At 32.4% G+C, this 14,530-nt stretch overlaps 1 protein-coding gene across 1 annotated transcript in view; it reads left to right on the forward strand.

The window, feature by feature from the left end:
• The window catches only part of LOC109845000 (enhancer of rudimentary homolog), a 14,848-nt gene continuing 2,178 nt past the window's right edge, over window positions 1,861-14,530 (forward strand). Inside the window, exons 1-2 of the mRNA XM_020414183.1 lie at window positions 1,861-2,038; window positions 2,563-2,656. Of these exons, the coding sequence (XP_020269772.1) occupies window positions 2,036-2,038; window positions 2,563-2,656 (97 nt within the window). The 5' untranslated portion in view covers window positions 1,861-2,035. The remainder of the gene's footprint in view (window positions 2,039-2,562; window positions 2,657-14,530) is intronic.

Here is a 14,530-nt window from a genome sequence, read left to right on the forward strand (position 1 = left end):
CGGAGCTCTGATACCAATTGTTGTGCGCGGCGGAAGCGGGACAAACAAACGGGCATGCTTCGAGAACCAAATCAAACAAAAGTCGAGATAAAGGCCAAACAAATCAAAACAACGGCACAAATCCAAACACAATAGTTTAACGTTGTTCGACAAGTTGCCTACGTCCACGGGACAAGAAGGGAATGATGTTTTCACTAATAGAGAAGAAGAGTACAAACTGAGATTACAAATCACTCGAAGGAACAAACTAATCTCACCACAAAGCTCTCAATCTCTCCAAATAAAACCCTAAACAAATAGCTCAAAAATACCTCTTTTTGTGCTCCAAAACCCTAAACAAATAGCTCAAAAATACCTCTTTTTGTGCTCCAAATATCCCCCAAACAATGCTTAATTAAAGCTCAAATAAAGCCAAGGAAACCCTAAAAAACGTGACTCTATTTATAGCAAAACACAATCCCAAACATATTAGGATTCTAAAAACGAGTTTGCCACACCCTGGTATGGCACACAACACACCCATGGTAAATAGGGCAGATTCTGCCACACCAGGGTGTGACAGACACTACACTCATGGTAAACAGGACAGATTCTGCCACACCAGGGTGTGGCAGACACCACACCCATGGCAGACAGGGCAGATTCTGCCACACCCATGGCAGACACCACACCAGGGTGTGGTGGAGCCTATTTTGCTTATTCTTCACGTTTTTCTTAATTCCTTCCTCAATTCCTTCGCCGTTTTCACACACTATACTTTGCACATTTCTCATATGTGCTTGGACAACCACTAGCTTCTTTATCTTTCTTCGTTCATCATAAGAATCCATAATGTGAAATACAACTACTGCATAAGGATAAATATGTATATTTGTTTAGAACGTAACCATTTTAACAATAGGGCTATAAGGGGTCTACTCACCTCCTCAAACCTTTTAAACAATTTTAAGAGTAAAAAAGAAATTTCTTCATTCATCATTATTTCTTGTTGTTATTCATGTAATTCTTCAAGTTACTAATTATGAACCTATAAATTACTTTACACATGTAGTTCTGGTTGAATTCATAACCAGTTATATAGAGCACTAAAACCTAATTTCTCAAGTTCTGCATCGGTGCTTCTCACTCTCCTAGTAGTTGCTAAACATTGTCTTTTATTAGTTATTGAAATAAGCTTACAGTAACCAATTCTTAAGAGGATATTTATATGACAAACATAAAAACCAAATCACTCACCTAGTAGTTGCTAAAACTAGTCCGTCAACGCTTAGAAATTGCATATTGGTCCCTCAAATTCTAAAGGGTCTTTCAAAATGGTCCTTTAGGTTAAATCACATTAGGTTCGGGAAGAATATTCTGCCAAATCTAACTTTTGGAGGCAAATTAACTATTTTATCCCTTTATAATACTCCCCAGCTCATTTTTAATAGGTTTAAGCCCAATGCGCACTTAAAATAAATCCCACTTTACTTGCGCTCTTCTCCAATGGTTAATAAAAAAAAATCCAAACCTGAGCTTCACAAAGCGTTAAAACATCGAGAGAGGGGTAGTTTGGTGATTATAGATTATGAGTTAAGAGCTAACCCAATCATGATTAGGTTTTTTAACTGACATACTAGCTAAGGAACCATTTTGCAAGACCCTATAACGTTTGACTATACGAGGGACTAACATGCAGTTTCTATTACTTGAGGGACTAATATGTAATTATTGAAGATGTAAGGGACTTCTATGTAATTTCTAAGATGCTGGGGACTTATATGCATTTATTGAAGATGTAAGGGACTAATATCTAAAAAACCGTAAATGGAGGAGCAGAACAAAACAACGCATAACAAAAGCTAACACAACCGGACGCGGCAATCATACGCAGGACCCACTCGACTGACGATCAGTCGATCACCGCTTGATATTTCTCTTGGTGTCGATCAATTGATTGAAGGCGACTCCTTTTTATTCCTTCGAGTTCTTAAAATTCCTCTTTTTCTCCCCCAAATCGGGAGTTCGTCTTCAAATTAGGGTTTTCGATTCGCCCATGGTGAGTTTCCTTCCCCTCTCTTTCTCAAACTCTTAAAAAAAAAAATTAGAAATCCCTCTACTGTTTTGATGTGAGATTAGGGTTTATCGCTCGCTTCGCTCACTTCACTTTTGTCTGTATAAGTTTTCTTAAACCCTAAATTTACCTCTTTCTGTCCATTAGATCTCAGTCATGCTAGGGTCAACGTGTATCCCATTGTAGCTTTTCTCAAATTACTTGAATTCTTAAAGCAAGAGTTGTCCAATTTTAGCTTTTGCTTGACCAGAGAGATAATTTTTCTACCCATTTTTTGGGAGTATTTCCCAACCAGTTTATCCTTCAATTTTCGTGTATTATTTATTTTTTAACGTCTGTAGATTTTACGGGATAAGTAGTGGGTAAAGTTTCCTATTTCTTCTGCTGTATGACAATTTCTTTCCCCTACGAATGAAATTGGAGCTTAAGTCGTAATTGCATTTTGGATTCAATTTCTAGGAAGGATAATTAATAATATAGTGACTTCGCTTATTGGCTGCCATTTGCAGGCTAACAGGCACACTATTATCCTTATGCAGACATCTCACAATAGAGCAACTAGAACATTTATGGACTATGATTCCATAACTCAAGCAATGGATGGTAATTATCTTTCAATTTCCAATGTTGAAATTAGTTATTAACTTATTGTCTTGAAACGTTCTAGATGGTTTTGTTATTGATTAAACTAGTATGTTTCTTAAGCTGAGATGTTAGATCTGTTAGATGAGATTTCCCCCCTATTATTATCCATGGTGTGGACCATGATTCAATTTCAAAGTTTATAAGCTTGTTAAAAGTGAATATATTTCAATTTTCATTTGACCCAGCATTTAGACTAGCTCGTATGAGAGTGGATATATATGTTTTTACTATTTCCTCAGGATGTATTTTTTCCTGACTCGTATTTCGTAATAGAAAATTAAGATCTTAGGCAACAAGCATCATAGAGAACACACAAATTGAGTGCTTGAAGATTTTGAGGTCTAGCATCTTATAACCTGTTTTGCATGCTGTTGAGGTCTGTCAATTTTAGTAAACAATTCCAATGTGCCATATTGCCTTGGCAAGTTAAAAATCAATTGGCTATCTTAAACCTTTCGTTTGCATCCCCTTTCCTCCCTTCAATGAATAGCAATTCCCCAATAAATTTGTGGGTCATTCTAGCTCATAACTTGCATCTTCCAGAGGTCGACCTACGATGTCACTTACAGTCATTATCTTTTGTGATCACATATAATCCCTGCAAACTTGATGTCCTTTTACATGTCTTAACTGCTACGTTGGGACTTGGGACCAAGTATTAACCTTTAGTAAATAATTTTGTGAAGGTCTTTATTTTTAGGGTTTCGTAACCCAAACACATGATGGATTTTTCCTGTTTGTTGTTATTCAGATTTTACTTTAAACAGTCATGTCAGTTGTTCTTTGTTTCCATGGGCATGGGTTGCATTATTGGATTATACGTAGCTTTTTCTGCCAGGAATTGGGGGCCTGCAAAGCTCATGTGGCACCTCTTTTGTTGGATAACCAACTTGGACAAATTATATTCCTTATATCATGGTGTCTAGGTTAAAGTTATTATTTCTTGAACACGTCAGCTTGGTTGGTCTTTAGTTACAGAACTGTTGGATGCAGTAACCTTCCAGGGAACTGTCACTGGAACAGCATTTTGTTAAGGTTTGGATCAATTTTAATTGATATAGAATTATCCTAACTGTATCCATGTGGACTTATTTGCATAGACTTTTTTATGGATTTGCATAAGAGTTGTAATTTGTGTTTTGAGGCACCAAATACTTCTTGTTGGACACTTAATGGTGTCCAGTAATTGACACCAGCTTCATATATACATGGAACAACTCTTCCTACTTGTAAGTTGTGGAACTTGCTTCAATTTTCCTCCTAAATTCCATCTTTCTAAAACCCAACTTTTGGGTTTGATTGGAGCAGGTTCGGGTACAAAGTGGACCCAGTGAACATCCATAAGTGCCATCTTACCATCACCGTGTCCCTGCACTTCACATGTTAGTTTCAGGAAAATGTGGTTCACATTGTGTGGAGTTGGAATTTTGAACTATCCATTCTTGTTCAAATTCATGTACCTTGAAAAACTTTTCTAACGAATCACGTTCAGTGTATCCTGTCCAGTGTAACTTATCTGATGTAATCACAATTTGGAAAGTTGGAAAGAATAAGTGGGGATATATATTTTTTGAATCAATGGGAAGTACATCCTGAGGGATTGAGTGCTGCTAAGAAGTCTGATGGAAAGGGGAAGATTCTTGTTTGGTTTTGGCTTGCGGTGTATTGTTCAGGAGACGTACAAATCAAGCAGACAAGAAGGAGAATACAATTGGTTCTGCACATTACTTGGTTCTACGAGGGCAATGGCTGCTAGGGGTCTCAAGTTAATTATTAGGGATGTGCTTAAAAGAGGTTAATATGTTTGGGGTTAATCAAAATTTGTGGGATTGTAAAGTTGATATAAAAGTAAAATACCCTATATTAAGGATAATAATATAATTTGATTGCTTTCTACTAGAAGAACCAGTAACACTAAAATAGTGAAAAAGAAGTTAAATTTATATTTCGCTATTTCCAGAAAAAGTACATGAGGCTTCAGTTCGCCAACTAATCAAGCATAAACAGTTAATTGTAATTAGTACAAAATAAACAAAATCATGAGTTATAGCCATGAAAATGGCAAAGTTGGAAGTACACATGATTAATTTCGATTGGGTCGAAACGAAGGATAGTTCAAAAGTCATTGGTTATAACCCCGAAAATCTTGAATTTTGAAGTATGCATAATTGATTGTTATCGGGTTGAAAAGAACGGATATAGACAAAAATCATGGGTTATAGCCCATGAAAATCGTAAATTTAAAGTACACAGTTCATTGCCATTGAGTTGAAACGAAATTTGCTAAAATAGTAGGTTATAACACATGAAATCTTGATTTTTGAAGTACTTACAATTGATTGTCACTGGGTTGAGACAAACAAAAAGTGACAAAATTTGTGGGTTATATCCTATACAAATTGTGTATTCGAATCACGCATAATTATAATGAACAAAAATGGAGAAAATTGTGGTCTATAGCCCATTAAAACTGTGAATTTTGACCTACGCCTACTTATCATTGGGTCAAAATAGAAAATGGAAACAATAGTGAGTTATAGCTGAGGAAATCACAAATTTAAAATACGTATTATTAATTGTCATTAGGTCGTAACAAACAAAAATCATAGGTAGTCCATAACTTTTGCAAATTTTGAAGTACACGAAATTAATTTCCATTGGGTCGAAACTAGAAATTTTGACAAAAATTTTGGGTTATATGGACCATGAAAATCATGAATTTTAAAGTACGCATATAACTAATTGCTATTAGGTTAAAAATAATAACAATGGACAAAATCATGGGTTATAGCTCATGAATATCTTAAAATTTTGAAGTATACATAATTCATTGCTATTGTGTTGAAACATGGGTTATATAGCCCATGAATATCTTAAAATATTGAATTTTAAAGTATGCATATAACTAATTGATATTGGGTTGAAAATAACAAAAATAGACGAAATCATGGGTTATAGCCCATGAATATCTTAAAATTTTGAAGTACACATAATTCATTGCTATTATGTTGAAACCAACAAAATTTACAAAAATCGTGGGTTATATGCCCACAAAAACCATAAATCTTATGGTTGATTGTTATTGGATCAAAACAAATAAAAAGGGACACAATCCTTAAGTTCTTGCACCTTGGAAATCAGCGAACTTTGAAGTACACATTATTTATTGACATAGGGTCGAACGAACAAAAATGGAGAAAAATCATGAATTTTATGGCCTATGAAATTGTGAATGATAATTATTGTCATAGGTCGAAACAAAAGATAAAGGAATAAAATCATAAATCATGGGTTATAGCCCAAGAATATTATGGATTTTAAACTACATATAATTAATTGTCATTACATCATAACGAACAAAAAATGGACAAAAATCATGCGTTATAGTCCATGAAAATTATGATATTTTAGGTATGCATAATTACTTTCCATGGGGTTGAAACAAACAAAAATTGACAAAGATTATGGGTTATAGCCTATTAAAATCGTGAATTTTAAAGTATGCAATTGTCATTGATTCAAAAAGAACAGAAATTGACAAAAAATGTGAGTTATAAACCATGCAAATAACGAATTCTGAAGTATGTATAATTGATTGCTATTGGGTTGAAAAGAATGTAAATGAAAAAAAATCGTGGGTTATAGCCCATGAAATTCGTGAATTTTGAAGTACGCATAAATCATTGCTATTAGTTCAAAATGAATGAAAATTGACGCAAATCATAGCTTATGTAGTCCATGAATCGTGAAAGTCGAAGTACTTATAATTGATTATTATCTGGTTGAAACAAATGAAGATGGATAAAATCCTTGGGCTCTAGCCCTTTAAAGTTCTCGACTTTGATGTACGCATAATTTATTGGCATTGGGTCGAACGAAGAAGAATAGAGGAAAGTTGTAGATTAGCCTATAAAATTGTCAAATTATATATACCTAATTACTGTCTTTTGTTGAAACTCGAAACAGAAGAAAACAGAAAAAAATATTGGGGGTTACCGTCCAAGAAAATTGTGGATTTTAAACTACATATAATTAATTGTCATCTGGTCCAACGAACAAAATATTGACAAAAATCGTGGGTTATAACCTAAGAATTGTGATATTTTAGGCATGCATAATTAATTTCCATTGGGTTGAAAAAAGTGAAAATTGACAAAGATAGTGATTATATGCTTATAGCCCATTTTGTGAATTTTGAAGTGCGCATGTTTAATTGTTATTTGAGTCTAAATGAATAAGATTGACCCAATTTGTAAGTTACATCCTATTGAAAATAATGAATTGAAATACACAATTGATTGCTATTGTGTTGAAATGAATAAAATGGACAAATATCATGGGATATAGCCTATGAAAATCGTCAGTTTTAAAGTACGCGTAGTTCATTATCATTGGGTGCAAACTAAAATTGACAAAATTTGTGGTTTAGCCCATGAAAATCACGTATTTCAAAGTACTTATAATTTATTGTCATTGAGTCGAAACAACTAAAAAGGGACAAACTCTATGGAATATAACAGATGAAAATTGTACAAACAAATTAAAACTGACAAAAATCATGGGTTAGCCCATGAAAATCATGAATTTCGATGTGTTTATAATCCCTTGAGTCAAAAGGAGCGGAAAGGAACAAAATTTGGGGGGTATACCCTTGAAAATTGTGAAAATTGAAAAAACAAACAAAAATCGTGGGCTATAGCCGTATAAATCGTGGAAATTGAAGTATATATACTCATTTTTCATTCAGTCGTAATGAATGAAGTACAGAATTCGTGATCTAAACCAAGGAAACTACAAAATTTTAAGAATGCATATTGAATTTTCACGATCTTCATATTGAAAATTTAAGTATACAGATCGAAAAAACGCAAGTGAACTTAAATAATGGGTTGTGGCCCATTAAAATTAATTGTCATTGAGCTGTGAAGAACGAAAATTGACAAAAGATCGTGGGTTATAGTCCATTAAAAGGAATTCTGAAATATGAATAATTGATTGCTAGAGTTAAAAAGAGCGAAAATGGATAAAACTCTTGTGGGTTATAGCCCATGAAAATCGTGAAGTTTGAAGTATGCATGAGCTATTTGGCAGAAACAAGCAAACTTTGACAAAAATCGTGGATTATATTTAGTCCATGAAAATTGCGAATTTTAAAGTATTTATAATTGATTGTCATTGGGTCAAAATGAGCGAAAAGGGAAAAAATCTAGGACTATAGCACATGAAACTCGCAAAATTTGAAATATACCTAATTATTTTAATTTGGCTGAAACAGAAAAAATGAACACAAATCATGGGTTATAACTTATAATTATGAAAATCATGAATTTGAAGTACACATAGTTGATTGTTATTGGGTTTAAAAGGCCGAAAATGGACAAAAATCATGGGCTAATAGTAAATTTTGAAGTATACACTAAATAATTCATTGTCATCGAGTGAATGAAAGTTGCTAAAGTAGTCGGTTATATAGCTTGTGAATATTGTGAATTTTGAAGTCGTCAAAATTGATTGCCATTTGGTTGAAACGAATGAAAGAGAATCTGTGGGTAATAGTCCCTTAAAATCATGAATTTTGAATTATGCATAATTAATTGACGTTGGATCCAACGAAGAAAAATGGAGAAAATTGTCATCTATAGCTCACGAAAACTGTTAATTTTGACCCACGTCTAATTATTGTCATTAGACCGAAATAGAGAAAACTGGAAAATTCTTGGGTTATAGCCAAGAAAATTGTGAAATTTGAGATACATATAATTAATTGTCATTAGGTTGAAACGACCAAAAAAGTTGGGTAGCCCACGAATGTTGCAAATTTTGAAGCAAGTGTAATTAATTTCCATTATGTCAAAAACTAAGGAAAATCGACAAAAAATTTTATAGCCAATGAATATCGTGAATTTTGAAAGTATAGATAATTGATTGTTATTTGGTTGAAAAAATGAGAAAAAAATTTGTGGGTTACCGACTTATGAATATCGTAAAATTTGAAGTACACAATCCATTGCTATTGTGTCGAAACAGACGAAAATTGATAAAAATCATGTGTTATGGCTCATGAAAATCGTAAATTTTGAAGTGTACTTATAACTGATTGTCATTTGGTTAAAACCAACAAAAAGGGACAAAATCCTTAGGTTCTAGCCCTTGAAAATCGTCAACCTTGAAGTGTGGATAATTATTATCATTGGATCAAATGAACAAAAATGAAGAAAATTCGGGATTGTATGAAATTATGAATTTGGATATACACCAAATTATTGTCATTGGTCAAAGCAGAACGAAAATTATGGATTTTAAGCTACATATAATTAATTACCATTTGGTCAAAACAAACAAAAAATGACAAAAATCGTGGGTGTTCATGAAAATTGTGATATTTTAAGTATGCATAATTAATTTCCTTTGAGTTGAAACAAAAAAAAATTGAGAAATATGATGGGTTATATGCCATTAGAATCATGAATTTTGAAGTACGTGTAATTGTCATTGATATGAAGAGAACAAAAAAGACAAATTGTGATGTATAACACATGAAAATAATGAATTCTGAAATACGCATAATTGATTGTTATTGGGTTAAAAAGAACAAAAAAAGGACAATAATCATGTTATAATTCATGAAAATCGTGAATCTTGAGGTATGCATAATTCATTGCTATTAGAAACGAACGGAAATTGACAAAAGCGTGGGTAGCTCATGAAAATTGTGAATTTCAAAGTACTTATAATTTAGTACCATTAGGTCAAAATGAACGGACAAGAACTTATTTATGGTTTGTAGCCCATTGAAATTGTAAAATTTGAATACGACTTATTATCAATTATTACGCCAAAATAGAAAAAATGAACAAAAATCATGGGTTATGGCTCATATAAATTGTGAATTTTGAAGTTCACATACTCATTTTCTATTGGGTCAAAATGAATGAAAGGGACAATCATGGTGTGTATCCAAGAAAATTGTGAAATTTTTAAGCAAGCATAAAGGAATTTTCAGTAGATTGAAGGAACGAAAATGAACTAGAATAATGGATTATAACCCGTAAAAACCATGAATGTTGAAGTACTCAATTAATTGTCATTAACATATCGTAAAGAACGTAAATTGACATATTGTGGTTTATAACCCATGCATATAGTAAATTTTGAACACACATAATTGGTTTCTATTAGGTTAAAAAGAATGAAAATGGACAAAGCTTGTTGGTTATAGGCTTATAGCCTATGAATATCTTCAATTTTGAAGTATGCATAATTCATTAACATAGGCTAGAAATGAATCGAAATTTCAAAAATCGTGGGTTATATATAGCTTATGATAATAGAGAATTTCAAAGTACTTATAATTGATTGTCATATGGTCGAAATAAACGAATGGGAACAAATCTGGGGTTATAGATTATTAAAATTGTAAAATTTAAAATATGCATAATTATTTTCATGGCTAAAATAGACAAAAATGGATAAAAATCATGGGTTATAACCCATGAAATTCATAAATTTTGATGTATGTATAATTGATTGCTATTGGGTTGAAAAGAACAAAACTAGACAAAAATCATTGATTATGGCCCATGAAAATTGTAAAATTTGAAGTACATATAATTGAGTCAAAATGAACGAAAATTGCTGAAATCATGAGATATAACCGATGAATTGCGAATTGATGTGTCATTTGGTGGACATGAATGAAAAATGGATAAAATCCTTGGATTATATAGCCCATAAAAATTATCAAGTGTGTTGGACTCAATTTGTTGACATTGGATGTAAAACTCGTGGTTATAACTATTAAAATTGTGATTTTAGATATACGTGTAATTATTGTCATTGGTCAAAACAAATGTTTCAAAAAACTCCTGCGTAGCCGGCCTAGGTGGTACGTAGGTCACCTAGGTTCCCCTTGCGTAGGTCTTGAGAGCGTAGAGGGAAGTAGAGACTGCTTACACGAACTACATCGCTAGGTGTTGGTCATGATTTTCTTTGTTGCTGCCTTCATGTCCACTAACCTTTGAACTTGTCCGACCTCCACCGATTCTGATCACCTCTAATGTTCAACAAAAACTCCTTTACCACCACTTAGGCCTAGCGCCTAACACCTCCTAAGCCTAGTGCTTAGGCACTTTGCTAAGTTTAGCACTTAGTAGTGCCTAGCACTTTTGGTAACATTGACTGTAATTAAAAAAATAAAAAATAGGGAAATGCCTAGGCTCTAGCACAGTGTCAGTAATCTTGGTCGAAGCAGAAGAAAATAGAAAAAACTCGTAGGTTATAGCCCAAGCAAATCGTGATTTTTAAATTACGTATAATTAATTGCAATTGACGCAAAACAATGAAAAAATTAACAAAACTTGTGGGTTATAGCCCATGAAAATTGTGATATTTTAAGTGTGCGTAATTAATTTCCATTGGGTTGAAATAAACAAAAATTGATAAAAATTTTGACTTAATATCCCATAAAACTCATAAATTTTGAAAATCGTATAATTACTTGTGGGTTATAGGCGTATAGCTGATGGAAACCGTGATCTATGAAATAAGCATAATTCACTGCTATTAGGTAGAAACGAACGAAATTTGGCAAAAATCGTGAGTTATAGCTCATGAAAATTGCGAATTTGAAAGTACTTTTAATTTACTATCATTAGGGTTAAACGAACGATTATGGTCAAAATCCATGGGTTATGGCCCATGAAAGTTTTGAAATTTGAAATACACGTGATTATTGTCATTAGGCAAAAATAGGGGAAAAAAAGAACAAAAGTCATTGGTTATTGCCCATATAAGTTGTGAATTTGAAGTACATGTAGTCATGTACACATTTTCCATTAGGTCGAAATGAATCAAAAGGGACAAAAATCGTAGTCTATAACTCAAGAAAATCGCGAATTTGTTAAGCATAATTAATTTGCCGTAGATCAAAAAAATAAAAATGAACTAAAACAATGGGTTATGGCCTATGAAAATATCATGAATTTGAAATAGGCATAATTAATTGTCCTTGAGTCGAAAAAAACAAAAATTGACATAAATTGTGGGTTATGCTCATGAAATTAATGAAGTTTGAGATATGCATTATTGATTGCTATTGGTTAATAATGAAAATGGGCATAACTTCTAGGTTATAGCTTGTGAAAATCATTAATTATTGAGGTACATATAATTCATTGTTATTGGGTAAGAGCAAATGAAAATTGACAAAAAATTGTGGGTTATATATAGCTTATGAAAATCATGGATTTCAAATTTCTTATAATTCACTGCCATTAGGTAGAAACAAACGAAATTAAGCAAAAATCGTGAGTTATAGTTCATGAAAATGCGAATTTGAAATTTGAAAGTACTTTTAATTTACTGTCATTAGGGTTAAATGAACGATTATGGTCAAAATCCACGGGTTATAGCTCATGAAAGTTTTGAAATTTGAAATACACGTGATTATTTTTAATAAGCAAAAATAGGGGAAAAAGAACAAAAATCAACTGTTATCGCCCATATAAGTTGTGAATTTGAAGTACATGTACACATTTTCCATTAGGTCGAAATGAATCAAAAGGGACAAAAATCGTGATCTATAACTCAAGAAAATAGCAAATTTGTTAAGCATAATTAATTTGCAGTAGATAAAAAAAATAAAAATAAACCAAAACAATGGGTTATAGCCCATGAAAATATCGTAAATTTGAAATAGGCATAATTAATTGTCCTTGAGTCGAAAAAATAAAAATTAACATAAATTGTGGGTTATAGCTCATAAAATTAATGAAATTTGAGATATGCATAATTGATTGCTATTGGTTAATAATGAAAATGGGCATAACTTTTAGGTTATAGCTTGTGAAAATCATTAATATTGAGGTACGTATAGTTCATTGTTATTGGGTAAGAGCGAATGAAAATTGACAAAAAATTGTGGGTTATATATAGCTTATGAAAATCACGGATTTCAAATTACTTATAATTTATCGTTATTGGGTCCAAGTGAACGAAAAGGGGCAAAATATGGGGTTATAACCCATGGAAATTATGAAATTTGAAATATGCTGAATTATTTTTATGGGGCCGAAATAGGCAATAATGGACGAAAATCGTGGATTATAGCCCATGAAAGTTGTAAATTGTGATGTACGCTTAATTGCTATTGGGTTAAAAAGAACGAAAATGAAGAAATCATGAATTTTGAAGTACACTAATTGTTTTTCATTAGGTTGAAATGAATGAAATGAACAAACATTGTAATTCATAACCCAAGAAAATTGTGATTTTTTGAAGAATGCATAATTAATTTCCATTAGATCGAAAAAACGTAAATGAACTAACAGTGTGGATTATAGCCCATGAGAATCAAAAAAATTAAATTCACAAAGTTAATTACAGTAGGGCCAAAACAAACAAAAATTGCGAATTTCAAAATAGGCACAACTAATTTGCCATTAGGTTAGGTTATGGTTGGCGTTACGATTTTGGTTAGGGTTAGAGTTCAGCTGAGGGTTTGGAGTTAAGAGTTAGGTTTAGCTTAGTGTTAGAATTAATTTCCAATATATATAAAAAGAATTAAAATCATGGATTAGTCCATGAAATTGTTGATTTTTAAGAATGCATAAGTAAATGAGATTTGGTAGAACAAACAAAAATGAAAAATTTGTGGGTTGTAGCCCATGAAAATTGTGAATTTTGACCTCTGCCTGATTATTGTCATTGGGTTGGAAAAAAATTATGGGTCATAGCCTAAGAAAAATTATGAATATTGAAATATGTATAATTAATTTATTGGGTCAAAATGAACAAAAATCGTGGGCAGTCCACGAATATTGTAAATTCTAAAGTACATGTAATTAATTACTATTGGGTCGAAATGAAGGAAAACTAACAATATTTTGTGAATTTTGAAGTATGGATAGTTTATTGCTATTATGTTGAAAAGAACGGAAATAGACAAAAATTGTTGGTTGCGGATGAATATTGTAAATTTTGAAGTACGCATAATTTGTTGCCGTTAGGCTGAAATGAGAAAAAATTGATAAAAATCGTGGATTATACCTCATGAAAATCGTCAACTTTGATGTATGCATAATTTGTTGATATTGGGTCGAATGATAAAAATGGAGAAGAATCATGAGCCATAGCCCATGAAAATTGTGAAATTTGATATACCCTTAATTATTATTATTGGTTGAAATAAGGAAAACAAAAAAAAATCATGGATTGTATCTCGAGAAATTTGTGAATTTTAATCCATGCATAGTTAATTGCCATTGGATGAAAACAAACAAATTTTAGAGAGTTATAGTCCATGAAAATCGTGATATTTAAGTACGCATAATTAATTACATTGTGTTGGAATAAACAAAAATTGACAAATATCTTGAGGTCACAGTTCATCAAAATCGTGAATTTTGAAGTTCGTATAATTAATTGTCATTGAGTAGAAAAGAATAAAAATTGACAAAAACTGAGTCATAGCCTATTGAAATAGTGAATTTTGAAATGAGTTTTTATATGGAATCACATTTAAAATAGGGGTGTAATACAGGAACTACATTTCTTGTTTATTTATACAGGAACTACATTTAAAGTATATTTTGTTTCAATCAACCGCCAAAAATCATTTCTCTTTCACTTTTTTTTCCAAATTCCTATAATTCCCCTCTTTTCACACACTCCTTTCTAGGACTTGCAGATCTCGACGGGTGGCGCAGGCAGGGGTGTTGCAGTTGCCCACGACGGATCCAGTCAGGTTCATGGCGAGATTGGGGCCGACTGGAGAGAGAGAGAGAGAGAGAGAGAGAGAGAGAGAGAGAGAGAGAGAGAGAGAGAGAGAGAGAG

The sequence above is a fragment of the Asparagus officinalis genome, chromosome 1 (genome assembly GCF_001876935.1).
Source record: "Asparagus officinalis chromosome 1, Aspof.V1, whole genome shotgun sequence".
Taxonomy (NCBI): domain Eukaryota; kingdom Viridiplantae; phylum Streptophyta; class Magnoliopsida; order Asparagales; family Asparagaceae; genus Asparagus; species Asparagus officinalis.